The following is a 22,622-nucleotide window of genomic DNA, read 5'->3' as shown; positions in this document are numbered from 1 at the left end:
AAATATTGCACCAAAATCTTTATCTTTCTTTACCACCATGAACTTGGAAAATGTGAACCGAAAATATTCTATATAAGAGACAAAAAGTGAATAATCTGATAATCCAAGGCTAAGTGTACTTAAACTTACTGAAATCGCAAAGAATTTTGCGTAAGCATGGTCTTTATGGTAGAGTTTCACTGAAAAAGCCATTCATAAACCCCAAAAACCGGAAGATCAGTTTGGAGTTCGTTCGATTCGCTCATTTTGAAAATCTGTTATTTTTGGTGATGAAAGCAAATTTAACTTGTTTGGGTCGAATAAAACAAGTAAGGTATGGGACAGGGCGAATAAAGCCGTGAACCATATGCGGCATACAATTCCAACCATATAGCACGGATGAAGCTTTGTAATTGTATGGGACTGTACGGGCGCTTCCGGGATAGAAAATCTCGTTTTTATTGAAGGAATTAGATTGAAATGTGCAAAACTGGGATTGAAATGTGAAAGAGATAGATAAGATAATGACCATTAACACAAGGCCCACATCGTTCAAGAATGAATGCTTTATAATTGTCCAAAAGTGATTCAAACACATCCTCAGGCCCGAATTTGAATATTGTAGAGTAATTTGTCATATTTTATCTAATTAATTATTGACTAATTTAAAATGTTTATTAAAATTTAGTTATTTAGTTTTCCCATCTACTTTTAAAAAACTATTTGAGTTTTGAAATGATTATTGTTTTATAGACAAAAAAAAAAAAAAAAAAAACAGTGTGCTCAGATATAAAAATAATTGTATTTCGTATTTCTCATATATATTTTTAACAACGAATTGTTAATTATTTCAAATTGCGGAATGAGAAGATACTTTTCTATCTATTTTTTTTAACAAATTAGAAAAATGTATTTATAATTAACCACAGTGCTAGATAATTCGAAAATTAATTAGAACACCAAAGAATTCGATATGGCTTTTAAAACCATACGTTATTTGATTATTATCTGTAAAGTCTCTTATTATTGCTTTATACGTTTCCTCGAACAGGTAATTGCACACAAGCAATTTTGAGACTAAAATAATTAAATTTTTTCGTTTACATAACACGAGCACACAGTTTTCTTTTCTTTTCAATATTTAGAAGAAATACCTACATTATTTTGTATAAACCTAAACAAAGATTATTACAACGACAAATTTATAACATTCGTTGTAATTTTACTACAGTATCAAAATACAACTATTGACTTTTTCATAATTTATTGCATTTCTAATTAGTTAAAGTGTCAGAGTTTCATGTGAGTTATAACCACAAGAAAAACCTCTGACATCTATTGTGAATTTGTATATACTAACACCTAATAATTTATATGTACACCAAATAAACAGAAAAAAGTAACGAGTACTGACTTTGTTTTCCTAGTTTTCATAATTTAACAACAAATGAAAAAAGGATATATTGCAACGTTGTTGTAGTTCTGTTTTTTACACAACAAATAAGGAGACACATATTAATGAAATCACACTGATTTAAATAATTGCACACACACACAGAAAAATGTATATATGTATGTATTGATATATATGGAGAATTACACACACACACACATACACAAAGAGTATACGATTATTATTAGGAGGTATACAAAGGACAAGGGTACGTGTACACATATATATGTAGATTACGTATATATGTATATGTGAATTTGTTAAAGGATTTGGATATGCTGGTTGTTGTTTTTTTAATTGCATATTTCTTTTTTTTGTTAGTTATGGGTTACTTTCTTTTGGGAATGGGTAGTTGTTGGTTTTGGATTGGTGATATTGGTTAATAATTTTGGCATTGGAAAATTTTGTTGTTGTTGTACGTGTTACCATTTAATTTGATGATATATCTTTTGATTTTGTGATCATAACACACATTTTTCTTATTCACCTTTTTATTGTTTCTGAAATTTGAGAAAAATTATAAAATAAATTAAATAATGTAAAAGTAATGTAGATCGTTTGATTAAATATTTTGTATTTTTTTTTTTTTGCTTTTTTTTTTATTATTAGAATATTAAATGGTTGTGAATGTTATTTTGAATGATTTTGTTCGATGATATATTTGTCGTATGATGATTTTGTTTTTGCCTATTTGATGAAAATGTGTTTTAGTAATGGTATATTTTTTTTTTGTACGAGATATAATTGAATATATATTTGTCTATGGGTAATCTGTGATATTGTAAAATTGAGTATATAAGGAAAAGTTCATGGAGAAAAATTATAGAAATTGTTCATAAAACCTCAACTTAGAATATAATAAAAGTGTAAAATTGTCTATAATTATATAATATAATTAAGAGGCATAGACAGTTAAGAGGGCAAGTTATATGTGGACATCACGAACTTACACAGGATTTTATTTCGGGGGGTGGGGTGAAAGCTGTTGGTTCAATATGAGGCTCTGCATAAAGAGGGACCAATATTGATTACATCGTGTGGGAATTATCGATCATTTGGAGTTGTCATTATATGAGGTGCTATGCCTAATTGAGGACTGATGTAGTTCAATTTCGGAACTAACATTTTTGCATCACATCGCTAAATATTAAAAATACCGAAAATCTGTATTAAAAATACCGAAAATCGGTAGATAGCATTATATGGGGGCATAAAAGCAGGGCGATATATTTCATTCTTAAACCTGACGTTTAAGTTTTTTATTATGGAAACATTAGAAATGCGTGTTTTCATTGTAAAAAATTGCAGATGCGTCTTTTTTGAACACCTGTTTATATATGAAGAAGTTGCCAGATCGAAACAAATGAAAAGAGCGCTCAAGAACTATGAGGCTATTTTGAACATTTATTGCGAGGAGGTCTTATACCTATTGAAAACCTGAAATATCGAATAACATTTCGAAAATACATCATGAACCTTAAAAATATGTAAAAACGTGAGCACGACGTTCAAAATACCCAAAATTTTATCCGTACCAATATGCAGAGCTTATCTTATGACTGTCTGGATGCCTTGTTTAGGCTCTGGAAGACTACATACCACATCATTTATTTCCTATGTCTTCTTTAGGTCAGAGAGAATCTAGAAGACCAAGATGACTAATATTGTCCATATAAGCCCTAGAGATCTTCCCCAGGGTAGAAAATATGAAAGTCTGCTATTGGAGCTATTATTTTTTAAAGAGGTAGTTTAGAATAATCCTTGCCCTTCTATGATCTATAGAATATCTAGAGGTCTTCAGTTGTCTATAAAAAACCCAGAGAACTTATACTGTCTATAAAGGAGTTTAAATTGAAGATTGAGAATGTACAGGTTTTACATTTTCTGTAGAATTCGCGAACAGACTTACTAGTAATCAGTGGACTATAAAAGATACGGTTATCTAAAAGATCTACGAATTATCGTAGATATTCCACCTATAGGTCTTTCTAACTCCCTATTGTTTATTGTTTTCTATTACCAACAGATATCCTAGAGGTTTTATATTGTCTTGGGGTATTTCATTGTTTACGGAAAACCCAGAGGTCAATCATTGTCAATAGAGACCTAAATGCCTGCTATTTTCCATAGAAAACCTAGAAGACCAATGGCTAAAGAAGACTTGGTCTATGGAAGTCGCTTAGACCTACTAGATTAGATTGTCTATAACCTATAGACACCCCACAGCAATTCTATTCCCTGAAGATGTCTAATAATCATCGTTGGCTACGGAAAAACTTGAGTTCTTTTGTTGACTATATGAGACTTGGAGCTCTTCTATAGTCTGTGGAAAAAATATCTTCAAAAGACCTAGAATTTTTTTATACCAATTATAGTACGATTTAGTACTTTTCGTACTCATAAATAACATTTTTCCAAAGCTACGTATATATACCAATTCTACACTTTCAGGATTCCAGCTCCAACCGTACACCCAAATTATAATTCGTACTTCTGTCCTACATTCCATCAGTGATTCTCATTCCAAATTTAGAAAGTACTAACTCCACCTGTTCGCCAAGTACAAATGACGCCATATTTAGTACTTTTTAGCACTTTTGTCCCGTTCTACTAAGAATTCCCAACAAACCACCCTATTAATTTGGACAAAATAACTCAAGATTTTAGTCCACTATGAATATTTTATTAATAAAGACAAAATAACTTATATCCATCTATATTTTCAAACAGTCTTATATCGGTTTTATTTTGTTTAGAAAAGAACCAGAAGTTATATATTACCCATATAAAACAAAGATGTGCTATGTTGTCTATAGATATCTTCTTCTGTCTACGTTGTCACCTATATGTCATAAATTGATTATTGAAGGCCATGTAGTCTTTTTAGTGCCTATATAAACCCTTGATGTCTGTTATTGTATATAGACGATTGATAGGTCAATAAGTTATAAATAAAATATCACAGATTATCCTCATCAATTAGTACGTGTATGTGTAGATGAATGAATAATGAGATAAACATAAAAGACTGTATATTTTTTTTCAAAAAACTTCAAAATAATAAACGAAAAAATATTACCTAACAGAACGTTTACGCATTGTACTCCGGCGGGCCAGTGTTGCCAAGCTACCTTGTTCCGTATCACCATTTGGCTGATGATGGACATTGGCCAATAAATGCGTTTGTGAATTGGCAGCATCGTGGCCGTTTGCTTCGTAACTAATTGAGCCTTGACGTGATCCTCCTTTGTCAAGGGCAGTCATATCGAGCAAACAATCGAAAAATGATTGTTTCTGTGTGTGTGTATGTGGGTGATTTTGGATTTTTCGTTAATTGATTCGATTGAATGGCATTTTGTCGTACAAGTGTTGAGTTTCAATTTACATTATTTTTATTTTTTTTAGTTAGGTGGGTGTTGTTTGTTAAAAAAATAGCGGACAGATTTATTTGTACAGTAGTGCATTTTGATTTTCGTTGTTATTAGAGTTGTTGTTGTTGTTTTTGTTTTGGTGATAGACATTTTTTACGATCCATGTAAGTGATTTGATTTTTTGTATTTGGTGATGATTTGATTGATTGATAGATTTCAGACACAAACATTTGATTTATTTTGGTTTTTTTTTCATATAATACAATAATGTGTTGATATTTTCAAAATTTTCGAGGAAGACATTTTGTTTGTTTTGCAAATAGACACCCCAAACGATTCGTTCACATCGTAACGTACACAAAACATAAAAAAAATTGGTTTTCATTTTGAATGAAGAAAAACGAAAAAATATATAAAAAATATGATTAATAATGATTGGTACTCAATGTCATTTTCAGTTGAAAAATATAAAGAAAAAATGTTAATATTTGGTTGGTAATTATATATAAATGTATATAAATAAGTTTAGAGTAAATATACTTAAGAATAATAATAAGTAATAAGAAGAGAAAAAATGTGATGTTTATTTGGTTTTAGCTCGCTGATAAATTTGTTAAATATTTTTTGTTTGTATATATATAGTTGTACAGAGAGAAAAAAGTTGCATTACTATTGCTAGCTTTTCTTTCTAAGTGTTTAGTTTTTTATATTTTTAACTACTAATTTTTAGCTTTAGTTTTTATTTATTTTACAGGCAATTTTTTATTTTGTTATTAATTGATTTTATTTAAAAAAATGTTTAGTTTTTTTTCTATATAAATCTCTAAGTGCAATTAGGGGAAAAAAGAAATAAATGTTTTGAAATGAAAACACTATTAATTAATTAATGGTAGGAGGAGGTCCTATGATATTAATCTATAGAAGAGCTGGTGGATACAAAATCTAGATTTTTTTGTCCATATTGATCCTTAAGGTAATTTATTGTCTATTATGTATCGTTTGACCTTCTAAAGTCTTTATAAGATCAAGGGGACTTACATTCTCTACTGAATTCCTACTGATGTTTTATATTGTCTCTAAAAAACATACAATTATTCAATTGTCTATAAAATACCTATTTACCTTCCACAGTATGTAGAAGACCTATAGGTCTTTATCACTCTGTATTGTCTATCGCCGACCATCTATGTTTTCTACTGCCCATAGATTTTCTACAAATTTTATATTGCCTAAGGAATTTTACTGTTAACGAAAAACCAGTCAATCATTGTCCATAGAACACCTAGATGCCTGTTATTGGCCATAGAAAGCCTAGAAGATCAATGGCTAAAGAAGACTTGGTCGTTGGAAATCGTTTAGATCTAGGAATATTCTCTTGTTTATAACCAAGCAAGATATCTACCATGAGATCTCCCATTATCTAGAGGCCTAATTGAATTTTATTAACACAGAAATTCTATGGTATTCCATTGATTATAACCCTCGTTGGCTATAGAATACCTGGAGCTCTTCTGTCAGTAATAGACAACATGGAGCTCTTCTGTCGATAATAGACAACATGGAGCTCTTCTATCGTCTATGGAAGACATATGGGTCTTCTAGTATTTATGTAGATATGTAGAGGCCTGCGACAGTTCTCAAAATACCTAGAAGTCCTTTATTGCATATATTGGTAAAAACAAATACTTAGTACAGTGCTTTTGTGGAGGTCTGCGACAGTTTTTAAAAGACCTAAAAGTCGTTTATTGTATATAGATAGATAAAGGGCTTACAGAAGGTCTTCTATTACCTATAAAAGACACAGAATTCTTCTGAAGGCTATACATTGTAAGTTCTATGTATTCGTAAACAAATGTCTCAGAATCATCTGTAAGACATTCTGGCCCAACATCATAAGTAGCCATAAGTAAAAAATTTAATGAATAACTTCAAAATTTAATTCATAGTTAATTTTCCCATATTGTACATTTACCCCACTTTGAATCCAAGAAAAAATCTTATACTGATTAGAAAGCCACTATTTTTCCACAAAAATATAAACACATCACAATTGTTTTCCTGATTTGCCCTACACTTACCACTATTTTTTCCTTTCTCTCTCTCTTTTTTTGAAAAGATTTTTTTTTTTCACCACCACAATCATCAATCATTGCTCGGTTGTGTTTTGGTATCGTTCTTCACCTCTCCCCTTGCCTGGTGTTTGTTATTTTTGGAACGGTTTATTTGACTACTGTTTCTGTTGCTAACAATTGCCGTCTTTCCACTCACGCGATTGTGACTAGTTTTGTATTCCATTGTTTCTTTCTACATTGGTCTTACAAAATTTGCATATGTATTTTCCAAATTATTTCGATATTATAGACCTTAAACTGTATCTAGTCTATTGTTTATATAAGGCATAGAGTATTTTTACTGTATAAATAAAACTACGTCTCTTCGTCTTCTATAAAATGTCAAGAGGTGTAATGTTGTCTACAGAAGATCTAGATCTGGGCTTCTATTGACCATACAAGATCTAAAGGTATTTCATTGTATATAAGTACCGCAAAAGTCTACCCTTAGCTTCAGAAGTCTGTGTAAGGTTAGAGGAGAAAATTTTAGAAAATATCCCGAAGAATATTTTGAGAACCAATAAGACCAGAAATATATTCATATAGACATAGTCTTCCATTTTGGGTTTCTTTATAGTATCCACATTATTTCTAGTATACAGAGGTAGTGTTTTCATTTCTAAACGGATGAAAAATATTAAATTGAAATATTATTTTGTAAAAAATATATTTATGTGGAAGAAAATACATGCTGGAATTTTGATGTAATAATAAAATATGTGAATCTAATCTTACAAAGGACTATGAAGAAAAATAAGAAAAACAATTGAAAAATGTAAAAAGACTTGGAGACAAACGAGTGACTTTGTTATGGAAGACAAGTTTTTTTTACAAATTATAAAATCAATTAAATCAAAAATGAAACATGCTTGTTTCATTGAAAAAAAAACAATACAAATTATTTACATGCTAATACTGCTAGCCATATACAGGAAAATTAATAAATTATAAATTAAACAACTAAAACTATATGAAAACGGAAAAATTAAAACTAAAACACTAAATACTATTCATAGTTTTTATAAATAAAGAAGTAAATAAATCACAAAACCAAAACACTAAAAATTCTATGAATTGTAACATTTGTTTTTAAATATAGGACACATGTATTCCTGGCTGTTACTAGTTTAAAATTTTTCTTTTGTCTTATTTTTTGTTTTTCAAATTTCTAATAATAATTAATTTCACATTGATTTTGGAGATTTTTTAAATATAGTTTTTGTTTACGCTTTAAGTTGTTAATGATAAGTGATTTTGGTTTATTTGTTTTGGCATCTAATCTAGGTTTAACGAAGAATATGAAAAAAAAACATTTCTTTATATAATTATTATTATCTAAAATTCTATATAACAATAAGACCATAGCGTATAGTGTTTTTTAACAAGAGAAAACATTACAAAAATTAAGTTTTAATTATTTTATATATACATAATAAATACGAATAAACTTGATATAGGAAAAATAAATTGGTGCTTCATAAATACAAATTTATTTGTGGTGCTCATATTTGTTTGTTTCGTTCACTTTATGTGTTTATGCTAATTATAAAAAGTTTGGTTTCTTCGCAAATTTTTTTTATTAATTTAGTGTAATTGTATATATTTTTATAATTTGTTTCTTATATTAATTTTTTGTAGTTATATTATCAGTCCAATTGTATACCAATTATTTTGTCACTATTTGCGTCGAAATGTGTAAATTTTTAGTTTTATTGTGTTTAGGTGTAATATGATAAAAATATTAGGATTTAGGTTTTATACATAGTGATTGAGAGACTGTTGCTGTATTATAAGATTATAAGTTTTCTTAATTATAATTTGTCACACATTGCATTATTATGATGCAAACTGTAGAGAAAATCACGTATAACCAGGAAACCCAATATTAAAATATTCGAAGCATGTATAAAACGGATTCTGTTATACTTCAGTCAATCTTGGTGTTAGATTTTACGCAAAAACTACAGGTATTCATAAACAAATGCCTCGGGATCATCTGTAGGACATTCTGATCCAACACCATAAGTAACGTAGAGCACGAAAAAAATTAATGAAATTTCTTATAAAAAATAAGAAGAATGAGAAAAATATAAAAAAAAACACCATCACAACCACTCTTTTATTTTACTGCTGTTTAAGTTCCACTTACTCGATTTTGACAAGTTTTTCATTGTTTTTGTATACCACACACTCTTACCGACCACTACATTGGTGCTACAAAATTCGCATATATATTTTCCAAATTATTTCGATATAAATACAATTTATCAAATATGGTTGTTCTAATGACACAGAACATGAACATGTAAGCAAATAAGAAGGATTCCGACAGGACATAACAAAGAAGAAAGAAACAAAATTAAAATAGAAAAATTAAAACGACAAAGAATTTATGTGCCATAGAAACCCGCCATCCACTACCAAACACACAGAATCCAAAGTTTTTTTTTTTTTTTTTGTTAACTCTCTCTGACAAGAAACCATTATTTAAAGTTTTATGAATTCCATCCATAAAATGCAAAAAATAACTTAAAGCACAATCGAAAATTTTGTTTTTTTTTCTCGAATATACTTGCGAAGATGCAAAAACTACGGCAATTAATCGAGTAAGGTGGCAATGCTTTGTGGAAACCCTATGTTCCGAAGAATAGTAAGACTATTTAGCATAATCATCAAAATTTGGGTGTACCGTTATATTGGGGCTATACCTTAACGAGGACATATCAATATAATTTTTGGTGGGTAGAGGAACATAATTATCAAATTAAAACCCATTCGGATGAAAACAATGCCCAAAATCCCTAATAGTGGGCCGTTATATGGAAGCAACAGCACCATCAAAAAATCCATGGTACGATCAGGAGTCATAATGCTACGGATGTGGAAAACGCAGCGAGTGAAAAGGAGAGAGGAGACACATGTTTTCCGAAAAAACAAGAATAACTTGAGCGGGAGCAAATCGAGACGTAAAAGGCTTTGGTGAAGACACACTCCTGTAGAGATGAAGATTGAAACCTGGCATTTTGCAAAGCTTCTGGTATCAAATAGTGGCGGTGCAGAAGATACCCCAGAACCAATAAGAGGTGACGGATTAGATTGTATAACCCATAGCCAAGATGAGGTCAGAGTAGCAAACGAGACCCACGAAAAACACATCGACACATTCGACTTATTTGTCGATGCGACTACGAGTCGAATGAACCACGCAGTATACAATCTATACACGGATATCGATATATTCAGGCGTATTGAGCTCCAGCGACTGCAGTGGCTTGGGCATCAGCTCAATAGTCATATAAAAGCGATCCTACTGATGGTTCACGCAGAAGAGAAAGGCCACGAATTCGATCGAACGAATAGGACATATCAAAGCACGTTCGGCTTATGGTACAAATGTTCTGTCTCAAACAAACTAAATAAGTAAGTAAGAGACAACTTATGTTTTGAAGTTGTCTCGAAGTGGAGAAATTTCAGCTAGGACATATTTGCATTTTCATTACATTCTTACCTTATTAAGACATTTCTTAATTATTGATTTCAAATATTTTCGCTAAAGTCTCTCAATCACTATGACAAAACAAATATATATTTGTTTAGGTTTTTAATTAAATGTAATTTTTGGTGGTGGCTTAGAAGGGATGCAAATGTATTGTATATATTTATGTATATATATGAGATATTCATTCATTAATTGAATCATAACAACATTTATATATATCGGAGCATAAATGTTTTGGTTTTTTTTTCGAAAAAAAGAAGCGGAATCATTTACAATTCATTTTCAATATTCAGCATATATATAGAGAAAAATGGCAAGGTGTATTTTGTTTTGCAAAGGATATATTTTTCATAGCCATTTGTTTGGGGACAGGCATTCATTTTTATTTTGTATGTGACACAAAAAAGGAAACAGAAATATGATAATTATTAAAAAAACGAGCATTTTGTTGTTGGTGGTGGGACATATCAGTTTAGAGATTATGTACATTCATCTAGCTTCATTGTTTTTGTTTGTTTGCTGACGTTCTTCTATACAATCATATACAAAATAGCCATACACAGGAAGTTTGTTTTTTGGTGTTTTGTTTTTGGGATTTTATGGAAGAAAACGCATAACATATTTGGAAAACAAATAGAAATAATTGATATTTTTTGTTTTGTTTTGTACAATACAAGAAAAACCATTAGTTGGTGTTAGTTATATACCGGTTCTTCATCAGCTGTTGGACTGAGCATTTGTTCTTCATCATCTTCACCACGACCCTTCCGCTATCGAAGTAATTTCGATATGTTTTTGAATTTTTTGTACACACACACATACAGACGCGAACACATACAAATGAATGTTATTTTTTTGAATATAGAAGAATGAAAATATTTAATATCTCAATGAATTGGTTTATATATATTTATATTATTTGTTTGTTATATGTTTATGTGACATGGTGGTATTGGTTTGTATATATATATATAATTGTTTTTTATTATATGTATGTGACACATATTAATATATTTTTAAAGGAAAAATAAAAAACAAAATAAATATAAAAAGGTATTATGGAAGAATTGTTTAACCTATTAGTGCCCAATAGGATCCGTTATAAAGGACTACCTTGACCGAAAATCATTTTGTCTCATATAATAACATATAGGGGCCATATAAAATATAACATCGTGCATTTATTGGTTTTATAAATTAACAATTCTTCCAAAACATAAAATATTTAAGAACCTCAAAATATTTAAAATATATATTGTTTATATACCACCTAAAATACATCAACTTCACAACGTTAATTTTTTATATTAATTTACTTTGTTTAACATCTAAGGCAACAAAAACATGCCACAAGTTTTTTTTTTGATTTTTTTATATTAAAAAATATACTTTACTGGGCTATGGTCTAAACTTGTAAACGAAAAAAAAAATAATATCACAACGATAATGGTTATCATCAACCTGAATTTTATAACTTTAACATAATTGAGGAATATATTGAAATAAATATTTGTATTAATAATTTAATGAATATTTACGAGAGTTATTATTTTATTCGTAGACCAATTTTGTTCGTTTTCATTTAATGTGAAAAAAAATAATATATTTGATTGATATCGATAATGAAAAAACTTAGTATATTAAGAAGAGACGACACTAACATCCGTTAAAATATAAACATCATGTAAATACAAAGGAAAGATCAGAGGGGATTTGAGAACTACATCTTCGAGGTATTTAAAGATTTTATATACCTTGGGATAAGGATAGTGTTATCCAACAGATTTTACTATGGTCTAAGTAATCAGTTTAGAAACAAGGCCACCTTCAGCCAGACCAAACTCACACTTTACAAGACGCTGATACTACCCGTGCTGTTATAAGAATCTGAAGCATGGGTACTTGCGCAAGCATGAGGCAGCTCTTGGGGTGTTTGAGAGAAAAATTCTCCGAAAGATCTACGGGCTGATCTGCGTCGACGGTGAATATCGGCGTCGAATGAACCATGAGCTTTACAAACTATACGTGGCGAGCCAACTGATGGTTCACGCAGACGAGGAAGGCCATGGATTAGATGGAAAGATAAAGCAGAAGACATCTCGGAACATGGTGTTTCGAATTGTAGGAGATGCGCAGTAGACGACGCGCTTGAAAATCATTTTTAAGCTCGGTTTATGGAACAACCGTTCTGCAACAAACCAGTTAACATATATCATTCTAGACTCAATACGGGATGCTATGCAAAATTTCGTCACAATCGGACAAACCATGAGAGTTTGGTGGCCCATTTACAAAAATAACCAGTGAGCGGAGCAGTATAGTCGGACGGGGCCGACCATACGATACCCTACACAACTACCACAGAACTTTATTTGTTTTGCGTATTGTTATTCCGAGCCTGGGTAATATTACGTGATAGTTGCACCCTCTTTACCGATTAGAGGTCAATAGCACCTCTTCCCTACACTGACATATTTTCCGAATATTACCAATATTCAGTACAGCCCTTCTAATTACTTGTCCACATTCCCTTCACCGTGGGTTGTGTTGTGATGTTCGGCTTATAATAGTAGCCTATTGATCGAATCGAAAAAAAAACACAAAAAATAAGTTTTCGGTCCACTTCTGTATACGTAAGTACGTAAATATTTACGTATAGCTCCCACATCCGTGTACATACGACAATATAATTGGTATCAATTTAAAAGCCCATCACTCCTCTTGGATAAACTATTAACTTCTCGGCTCTATGTCCTTCAGGAGTAATTATATACGCTGTAGAATACAACTTTTGTAATTTTTCACACAAAAGTCAGGGTCCATTTGACCCGCTAAATATTGACCGATCTTTTTCAAAACAGGTATGCTTATTCTTTGGCCCAATCCCCTTCTTCATGTAAAAATTCGAGATGTTTGGGCCATAATTGCGTCCTCTGGAACGACCAGAAAAACCGACAAAAATTAAGTATTTGGTCCATTTCATCCCCTAATTATTAACCGATTTTTACCAAAAACAATAGGGGTCTTCATTGGGCCGAACCCTTCGTACATGCAAAATTTCGTGAAGATTGGTCCATAACTGTGGCCTGTATCGTGTTTACAAATTATAATGGACAGACGGACGGACACACATGTCTAGATCGACTCAGCTAGTCGAGATATGACGATCGGTATACTTAAAGGTGGGTCTAGGACCAATGTTTCGCTGCGTTACAAACTCTTGGGGCTGCACAAAGCTATAATACCCTGACATCATAGTTGTGTAGGGTATAAAAACTAGAACGGTATAAGGTGTCAATCTTCTAAAAGAAAGAAATATCCATATCCAATTATTTTAAATACCTAGAGGTTATCTTGAGTAGGAAGCTCAAATGAAAATACCACTTACAGCAATGGGTCGATAAGAGCCTTAGGATCTATATGGGGTTTCAGTTCAAAGATGATACACTGCAATGGAGAAAAATATACTGCAAAAGCACTTCAGAAATTTCAGAGTACATGTTGCCTGGGTATATTTTTTGAACAAAACAGATAACACCAACTTGAGCTTTGATACCTTTTATTATTTATACATTCAATGACTATTCAAATAAAATCCCTGTCCCGATACAAAATACCTGTACAGAGACTTGTGCGCCAACGGAGCACTAGCACAAATTAACTCTGGTGAGTGTTGTTGCACATATGACTCTCCGCTAGCATGAAGTCCTGGACAGGGAATCTTCAAATCCAAATTCGTGACACTATCCTTCATTGGTGAACCCAATTCAAAATGCTCAAGGACTTCAACAAAACATGTAATTTCGAGAGGTATTGGAGGACTAGTAATAATCTTTCTTTCCAAAGCGCACAAAATGCCTTGCCTGGCTGTTGTATATGTGGCAGAATCAATTTTGACCTTTGATAGGTGTGGTAAAAATCTGATACGGTGTTCGCATGATATTTTCAACTTAATCTGAAAATCATTTTCCATTTTTTTTTTTTTTTGAAGCTTCGAGGATAGATAACTTTTTAAATGCGCTCTCAGAATTTGTATCTATTGTAGATTTTGTTTAGAGGCGTTTCAAGAAAATTTGACTCATTTTCAATTTCAAATGATCATCGCAGAGGTTTTTCTAAAGTACATGTTAAGGGGTTACATAGTTAAAACATGTTTAAATATGTAAAAAAATAAATAAAATAAATTTAAATATGTATATTTTTTAAACTCTCGTAAATATATATTCATTAAATATCAAATATTGGAAAAATAAACTAATTAACTTGTTTTTTTTAATATTGGAATACAAACGAGTATATGTTGTCAACAACAAATTAAATATATATTTGATGTAACAATATTTAAAACATTAATAATATTAACTTTGGTGTAAGAGAGTAATAAGTACCTCTTTCCAATTCTGCTATAATTTTTGAATTTGATTTTACACAAATTTTTTGTTTGGGTGTTTTTGTTAGAGAATTGTTAACAAAAGTTTTGATGACCAAGTTTTTGAAACAATTTTTTTTGTTTTACGAGCAAGTGAAAAGAAGTTAAAAATAAATCAAATTAACATATATCAAAGAATTTAAGACGCTTAAAAATAAGATAATTTGTTTTTTGATTTTCAATAATGTATTACAAATAAATCTATTTTCGATTGCTTAAATATATATTATTAAAAAATAGGTCGTATTGGTGCAAGTTAAATCATCAATTTATAATCAACGTGTCTTATGAGTTTTCATACTTTTTTTGTTAGTTTTCCACATTGTTTTTCTTTTTTTTTTTATTTACGAAACAGTGAGCATTTTTATGTTAATAAAGAAAATCACTCTAAGATTTTTTGTTTTTGTTTGTGCCAATAATAAACGCTAGGTATTGTTTTCCTAAATTGTAGTTGTTTTTACAAAATACTACCACATAGTTTTGCTTTATAAAAATAAAATCTAATGGAAATATTTACAATAGAAATAATAATTTAATTAATTTTTGTTTTTCCTTAAGCATAATTTTGACAAAACACATTTAAATAATAATAATATCCTGAAAACTTATAGTTATTAATTTTTTTGTTGATTCAAACTTAAAGCCAATTTTTGTTTTATATACCCTTATCATATATACCATAGTTCTTTAATTATTTTTTATATATATAATATTTCATAAAAATTTAATAAATTTTCTTTTTTATTTTCTTTCTTAATTTCTTGTATTTTATGAAAAGTAATCTTTAAGATGTTCTTAAATTGCATAGAAAAGATCATGAAAAAACTTACCGGCATTCCACCTTGGCCGCCGCCGCCATCTCGTCTTAAACGATATGCTTCCAGCAATAATAATCCTGTATAGATTTTACCCACTGTCATTTTGCCCTTGTTCAATTGATCATTGGGCGGCACCAGTAGATCCAGCATTTTTTTGGCTTGCAATGGCCAGATTTTTTCTATTGTTTCCCTAAGTTCCGAATCGGCTTGATCCATTTCTTCAGCTATAATTTTTGTTTTGGAAAAACAATAGAATATTATTTGGAAAATGAAATGAATACAAATATTTTTGAAATTGTTGAACTAAGAGACTAGAAACACTTTATTTTTTATTTTTATGATATTAACCTACACCACCACAATGAAAAATCGCAAATATCCAAAGGATTGAATTCGTTCTACTTTCAAAGAAAATAAATAAATATGATAACTGGTGACGAATCATGGGTACATGGCTATAACACTGAAAACAAAGTCATATAATTCCAATTAACCCATCAAATCTAATACTTCATTCGATTTAAATGATATATGAAATACCAGAATAAGTAGATCGAAATCCGAACCACCATTTATTTAATATTAGATTTACATACAAATTTTGAAAATATTGGCACAACATGGACGAGTTACCTGAAGGGTACAATCTTATTTGTTTGGTAAAAATATTACATTGTGCAAAGTTTGGATGCAGGACATTTCTATTTTTTTTTTTTTTTTAAGTTTTATTTTGAAAGTTTTTTTTTTTGAATAAAAACGTAACTCTAGAAAATTTTCGTGGTATGTGATATGGCGTCGATACTACCATGAGTTGTGTTGTTTTAACATGTGAAACCCAGGTTTACTTCGCCCCTCAAAAATGGAATAACACGAGAAAATTTTCGTGGTATGTGATATGGCGTAGGGGATGATAGATACAAGGCAACGGCTCTGATTGGTTTTAAGATGGCGAAACCCAGGTTTATCTTCGCCCCTCTATCATCTCAATTTTAAATCGAGATATACAGATATATATACCACCTAGCCAAGTTGAGGTCAGAATAGTAATAAATCGGCTGAAGAACAATAAAGCAGCAGGAGCCGATGGATTGCCAGCTGAACTATTCAAGACCGGTGGTCAGACGCTGATCTGGAGCATGCATCAATTGATTAGTACAATTTGGATAGAGGAATGCATGCCCAATGATTGGAACCTGTGCCCTATCCTTCCCATCGCATATTGGCTTCAGTCGTTCAATGGTCAATTACTTTATTGGACCATACCAATGCGGCTTCAGACCTTGCCAATCACACTGCGCCAAATACTGGAGAAGACCCACAACACATCGACACATTCCACTTATTTGTCGACTACAAAGCCCCATACGACAGCCCAATCCGCTCAGAGGTGTTTAAAGCCATATCTGGGTTCGGCATTCCTGCAAAATTAATACGGCTACGCAGCGTAACTTTAGCTGGCCCAAGGTCAGCTGTTAAAATTGAAAAAGACTTCCCTTCAATACCGAACGAGGGTTCAGACAAGGTGACAGTTTGTCGTGTGACCTGTTAAACCTGCTGGAAAAGGTCATAGGAGATGCAAATGTGAACAGAAATGGCACTCTGTATACCAAACAGCATATGTTACTCACCTGCGCCGACGACATCAACATAATGGGTCGAACATTACGAGCAGTCACCTTTGAACGAATTGAGAAGGAGTCTGCCAAAGTGGGCAGTAAATGATGAGAAGACCAACCTAATGGTATCAACGCACAAGACGTTCAGTAGAGTCGGACCATACCTTGATTTCATATACCTTGGTACCGTCATAAACAAAACTTCTAACATCAGCTTTGAAATCCGGAGAATAAGAGTGTTGGCCAATAGATGATACTATGGTCTGAGTTAGCAATTTAGGAATAAGACAACCTCTTTTCAGACCAAACTCACACTCCACATGCCACTGATCTGAAGCATGGGTACCTTCGAAAACGGTTGAGGCAGCTCTTGGAGTGTTTTAGAGGAAAATTCTCCGAAAGATCTATGGACCGATCTGCGTCGGCGGTGAATATAGCCGTCTATGGAACCGGTCAGATGCATCGAGCTGCCCCAGCTCAAAAAGCATATAAAAGCGAGCCAAGTGATGGTTCACGCAGAAAGGGAAGGCCACGAATCCAATGGAAAGATCGAGGAAGACAATATCTCGGAACAAGACTGACGGCTTTTGGAACGAACGTTCTGTCACAAGCCAGCTTGGCTAGTTTCTGAGAAGAACTTGATTATTCACCAGGAATCCAGAACTGCACTTTACAGCCACTCTGGGAAAAAACTCTACAAAAATTTTACTTGGTTGGAAAATGTAGCAAAAAAGTGGAGCGGGAGCTTAATATGGAAGCTATAATATAAGAATGCGAGCTCGCGATTTCACAGAGAGACGGACATAGCATTTTATTGCTATGAAGAACATTATAGGGATTCCTGTAAAAAAAATGCTTAGACAATTGGTTTTGAGAATACCTTGAAAAACAATACAACAATTTTTGATTATAAATATTCGCATTTTTACAATTATAATAGAAACAGTAGAACTCATATACGTGCTATTACATATGAGAAATGTCACGGGATCATGTTGTGGTGTTGTAGGGTAATTTTATTATTTTATTTACAATCATCAACTGTTCTTCTGTACTTACCCGGTCTCATTTTTATACTAAGATTCTCTCGTATCAATGCAAATAGTGTGGTCGTAAACTGTACTCTCATCTCATCATCCAGGGGCATATTCATTCGTATTAATTTCTTGAAGGCGAGGCGATTGGGACATTTGTTACCGAACCCCAATGGAGGATCCATATTTTTTAACATGTCATACATTTCCGTATAGAGTATACGACCACTTTATACAGATTGTAATGGACAAGAACGATTTTGTTTTGTGAAGGCGATCGGCGGACGGTTAGAAAGACCCCCAATATACACATAAAACGAATGTGAAGATAAAACGTTTTGAAATTAATTTCAGTAATCAAAATTTTGAAAGTAAGCTTAATTATATATCTCATGTTGTTGTTGTTTAGCATTTCAGCAACAAGTTATACACAAAAGACACACACATACACACATATATTACATATATATAATAAATATACGTTAGCAACAACATTGAGAATTTTCTTTTTAAAATTTATATTAAGAAACATTTACGTAGAAATAAATTTTAAAATACGAAATTTTAGATTTTTATGTTTAGTTTTAAAAATATATATGAGGAAATTTAAAATTTAGGAAAAAAGTAGTTAAGTGTAATGTTGAGTTAAGAGAGTGATATTGGTTTTTAGCTTAAATAAATGGTAGCTAGCTTTAAGCCTTGTTTGGTGCTTAAATTAAATGGCATGGCTAAACATGTTTCTTCTATTATTTGAGAAAAAGCTTCATATTTTGTGGAAAAAAGTTATTGAAGCTTTTAGATATGACTGAGCTATTTGAAGACTAATTTTCTTTTTTTTCTGAGATTGCTAAAATTAGGTTTTTTTATTAAGGAGAACTAGCTTTTGACTAAAGAGGATATTTAGTTTTGAAAGTATATTAAGGTAAGCTTTATATTTTAGCATTGAAATTTATAAAATAAATTTTGGTTACCTTTTTGTTTTGAGAGTTATTGTGTTTTTGTGGAACGTTGTTATTGTTGTTTGTTTTGGTTTGGTTTGGAGTTTTTTAGATATGTGTTTTTTATCAAATTGCAATTGCGCATATGAAACAAATACGATCAAATAATAATCATTTAATATAAACGCTTTAAGCTTTTTAGAGTTGTTTTTGCATTTGGGTGTATTGCAAAAATTATTGTTTTTGTTTGGTTTTTAAATTTTGTGTTAAATAACGAAACTTAAACAATGTGAGTTTTTTTGTTAAAAAGCTTAAATATATAATAACATTTGTTTGATAAAATTGACCAAATAGAAAATTAAAACATAAAACATCAAATAATCACAAATTACGTATGAACAAAATTATAACAAAAAATAATGAATGTCAAAGATTTTTTTGAAATATTTTACAACAACTATCTACAATTAAAACAACACCGATCATTTATAAAAAATGAAAGAAAATTGAGAAAATATTCAGTAGTCAGTATGCTTCTTTTAATGGAAAATAGAAATAAATGTATTTCATTAAAGAAACTTTACCACAAAATTCTTGACTGTGTAGAAGGGAACTGATGAGGATCAGTGGCGAGATCCGAAACTATAGTCTTCCCTGCCTTACCCCTTGGCGGACAATGCCATAACTAATAAATGTTGTTTTTTATAAAAACAACAAACTGGGATTAAGCCTGACTATTTTGGCCAAACACTACTGTGTAGAAAACTATTTTTTTTTTCTTTTTTCAGAAAAAATACAACAATGTGTTTGCGTTAACTATTACAAATATGTATCAGGAAGCAGTAAAAAAATCAGTCTTATTTCACTTAAGGGAACCCCCCCCCATTCTCGATTTTTTATTTTTAAGATTTTAACTGGGCTGGCAAATGAATACCAATGCTTGTTAAGGTTTGTAACTTTGCACATATGTATTTGAAGATTTAAAAAGGAAGAAAAATATTTTACAAAAAATTTTTGTTGTTGTTTTGTTGTTGTTTTTTGTGATCAAAGAAAAGTCCTTATTTTTGATGGCGGGCATGATAACTCCTCACTGGAACATCGGAATCCGAAAATTCCAACGGTGTTAGAAAGAGTACATGTCTGGCTCTCGTATGAACTAGGATAATTGACCTCGCTCTAAAATTAACAAAATGGCTGACGTTTGAAAAAATATTTTTTTGAAAATCGCCGATTTTTGACCAAAAACCAAGTTAAAAAATAAGGAAGATGTTCACCGATTGGCTTTATCCTAGTTCATACGATAGCTATACACTCACAGAGAAACGTGTAAAAATTTGAAGTCGATTGGGTTATTAGTTTTTGAGTTATCGTGCCCGCCATTCGCAAAAAAATGTTTAGAGAAAAACGCGTTTAAAGTTTGAGAAGCCCTTCAGCCGTCACTTGATGCTGACACAATAAATCGGCTATATCTTCCAGAGTTCTTGAGATTTTAACTTGAAATTTTGCAGGGACATTCTTGAATTAGTGTAGATTGGAATTAAGTCAACAAAAATTTTGACCCCGAGAATGGGGGGGTCCCCTTAAGGTAAGTGTCAGCAATATCGACATTTTTTATATTTTATATATTACATTTTTAAAGTTTTAGTTTTGATTATACCTCTAATCATATTGGATCATAAAATACGATGCTCAAAATGATGTATACCCGATATTCATAAATTGTAACTATTTCTACACTCTTATTGACTTCTCTGGAAAATTAGCACAATAGACGATCTAGGAAAGTTTTTTTTTGGAAAAATCGCCTATTTTCGGTGAAAACATGCTGAGAATTGGGGAAAATATTCACCATTGGATTTAACCTAACGATAACTATGTAGGTCCAGAATAATATATTAAATTTTGGAGTCGATTGGAATGGTTTTTGGGTTATCGTGCCCGCCAATCGTAAAAACACTGCTTCGAGAAAATTTTGAGTCGACTGATGCTGACACAATAACTTGAAATTTAAATGGGATATTTTTCAAAACTTATAGGTTCAAAATCTTTTAAAAAATACTGATTTTAATTTGACAGCTTACCTTTTTAAAAAAGAAAATTGCTAATTATTTTTCCCTTAAATACAATTTCATTTATTTCTTAATTATCCTACTTAAATATATGCTGGTCGGTTCATTCGTTTTCGTGCTACTGTGAGCACCGGAAACTGATGTAGTAAACTCAGTGTTTCTTAGGCCGGTATTTGTTAGAATACATAAGAATATAAAAATCGGAAATTAACTTAAGGTCTTACCATTCAGAAAAACAATCTTCCTATAAAAATTTTGTAGAATTCTTAAAAAGAAAAGTTCAAAAAATGTCTGAAATTTCATCAAAAGGGCCTTCGATCGACAATTAATCTCTGGTATGTCTTCGATATAGCCAAATTGTATTGAAAGGGGATTTGGTAAATTATATATCCCCAAAATAACAGACTATCTAGTTTTATGATTCAAACTTAAATGGTCAATCTCCCAAATAATATCGATTGGTCTTCTAATGGACATCTCATAGCTTCCCATAGACAAAAAATTCTAAAGAACTCAACAATTAATATTAATATTTCTGAGAGGGCTAGACTCGATAAGATTTTCTGAAGATGTCATATCAGAAGGAAAACGCAATTCCACGGCGTTTTCAAGAGTTGAGCGTCGTCCAGACCATCACCCTAAAGTTCTTTACAAAGATTATTCGGATTTTCCAAATGTCTTCTAAAAATATATTAGGTCTGAAAAAACCTGTGTTCTCTAAAAAAATGTCCAAAAAAGAATAGCTCTGAAAAGGTCTTTTATAATATAAGACATTCAATTCATCCTTTTAAGATTGTGTTGGAATTTTCGTCCATAGAACCTTAGGAAAAAATCATATTAGGCTAGAGAAAAAGAAATCCATTATTCTTTCGGCAGATGGCTGTACTGATAGATTTCTCGTAAAGTATCGATCAAACAATTTCAGATTTATACTCGTTGGAAGAGTGACATTTCGCAGTAAAAAAAATGCATTCAGTTAAAAATGAAACGAATTTGGTCCAAAGAAACATGGGGTCCAAATGCAAAATGTCGGTGAAGCACATTTAGCAATGAATCTGAGGGTATAAAAAGTACCGCTAAGGTCTGACATAAATCTAATTTATTCCTCAATGATTATATTGTTCCTTTGAAGTCAGAGGGGACCATGTCTGGTGTAGAAAATCTATTATGGCTACTCTAATTCGAAGGATAAATGATCTACACAACATGGAGGTACCGACAGATTGTTGTTAAAGGCCCTTGGCTATTTTTTAGCCAAATAGTCTGTAATTTGGGATTTAGATTTTCAGAGGATAGAAGATTTCA

At 31.4% G+C, this 22,622-nt stretch overlaps 1 protein-coding gene across 1 annotated transcript in view; it reads right to left on the bottom strand.

Annotated features, from left to right (window-relative positions):
* LOC133326658 (voltage-dependent calcium channel type A subunit alpha-1) overlaps window positions 1-22,622 on the bottom strand; it is a 186,202-nt gene that overhangs the window by 23,608 nt on the left and 139,972 nt on the right. The window contains exons 23-26 of the mRNA XM_061535282.1: window positions 18,336-18,538; window positions 15,673-15,884; window positions 4,512-4,726; window positions 1,920-1,932 (exon numbers count right to left, since the gene is read on the bottom strand). Of these exons, the coding sequence (XP_061391266.1) occupies window positions 1,920-1,932; window positions 4,512-4,726; window positions 15,673-15,884; window positions 18,336-18,538 (643 nt within the window). The remainder of the gene's footprint in view (window positions 1-1,919; window positions 1,933-4,511; window positions 4,727-15,672; window positions 15,885-18,335; window positions 18,539-22,622) is intronic.

The sequence above is a fragment of the Musca vetustissima genome, unplaced genomic scaffold (genome assembly GCF_032173495.1).
Source record: "Musca vetustissima isolate MV318-11 ecotype Yass unplaced genomic scaffold, APGP_CSIRO_Mvet_v1 utg7864, whole genome shotgun sequence".
Classification (NCBI taxonomy): domain Eukaryota; kingdom Metazoa; phylum Arthropoda; class Insecta; order Diptera; family Muscidae; genus Musca; species Musca vetustissima.
The sequence above is the reverse complement of the archived record's forward strand: the minus strand, read 5'-3'. Positions and strand labels throughout refer to the sequence as shown.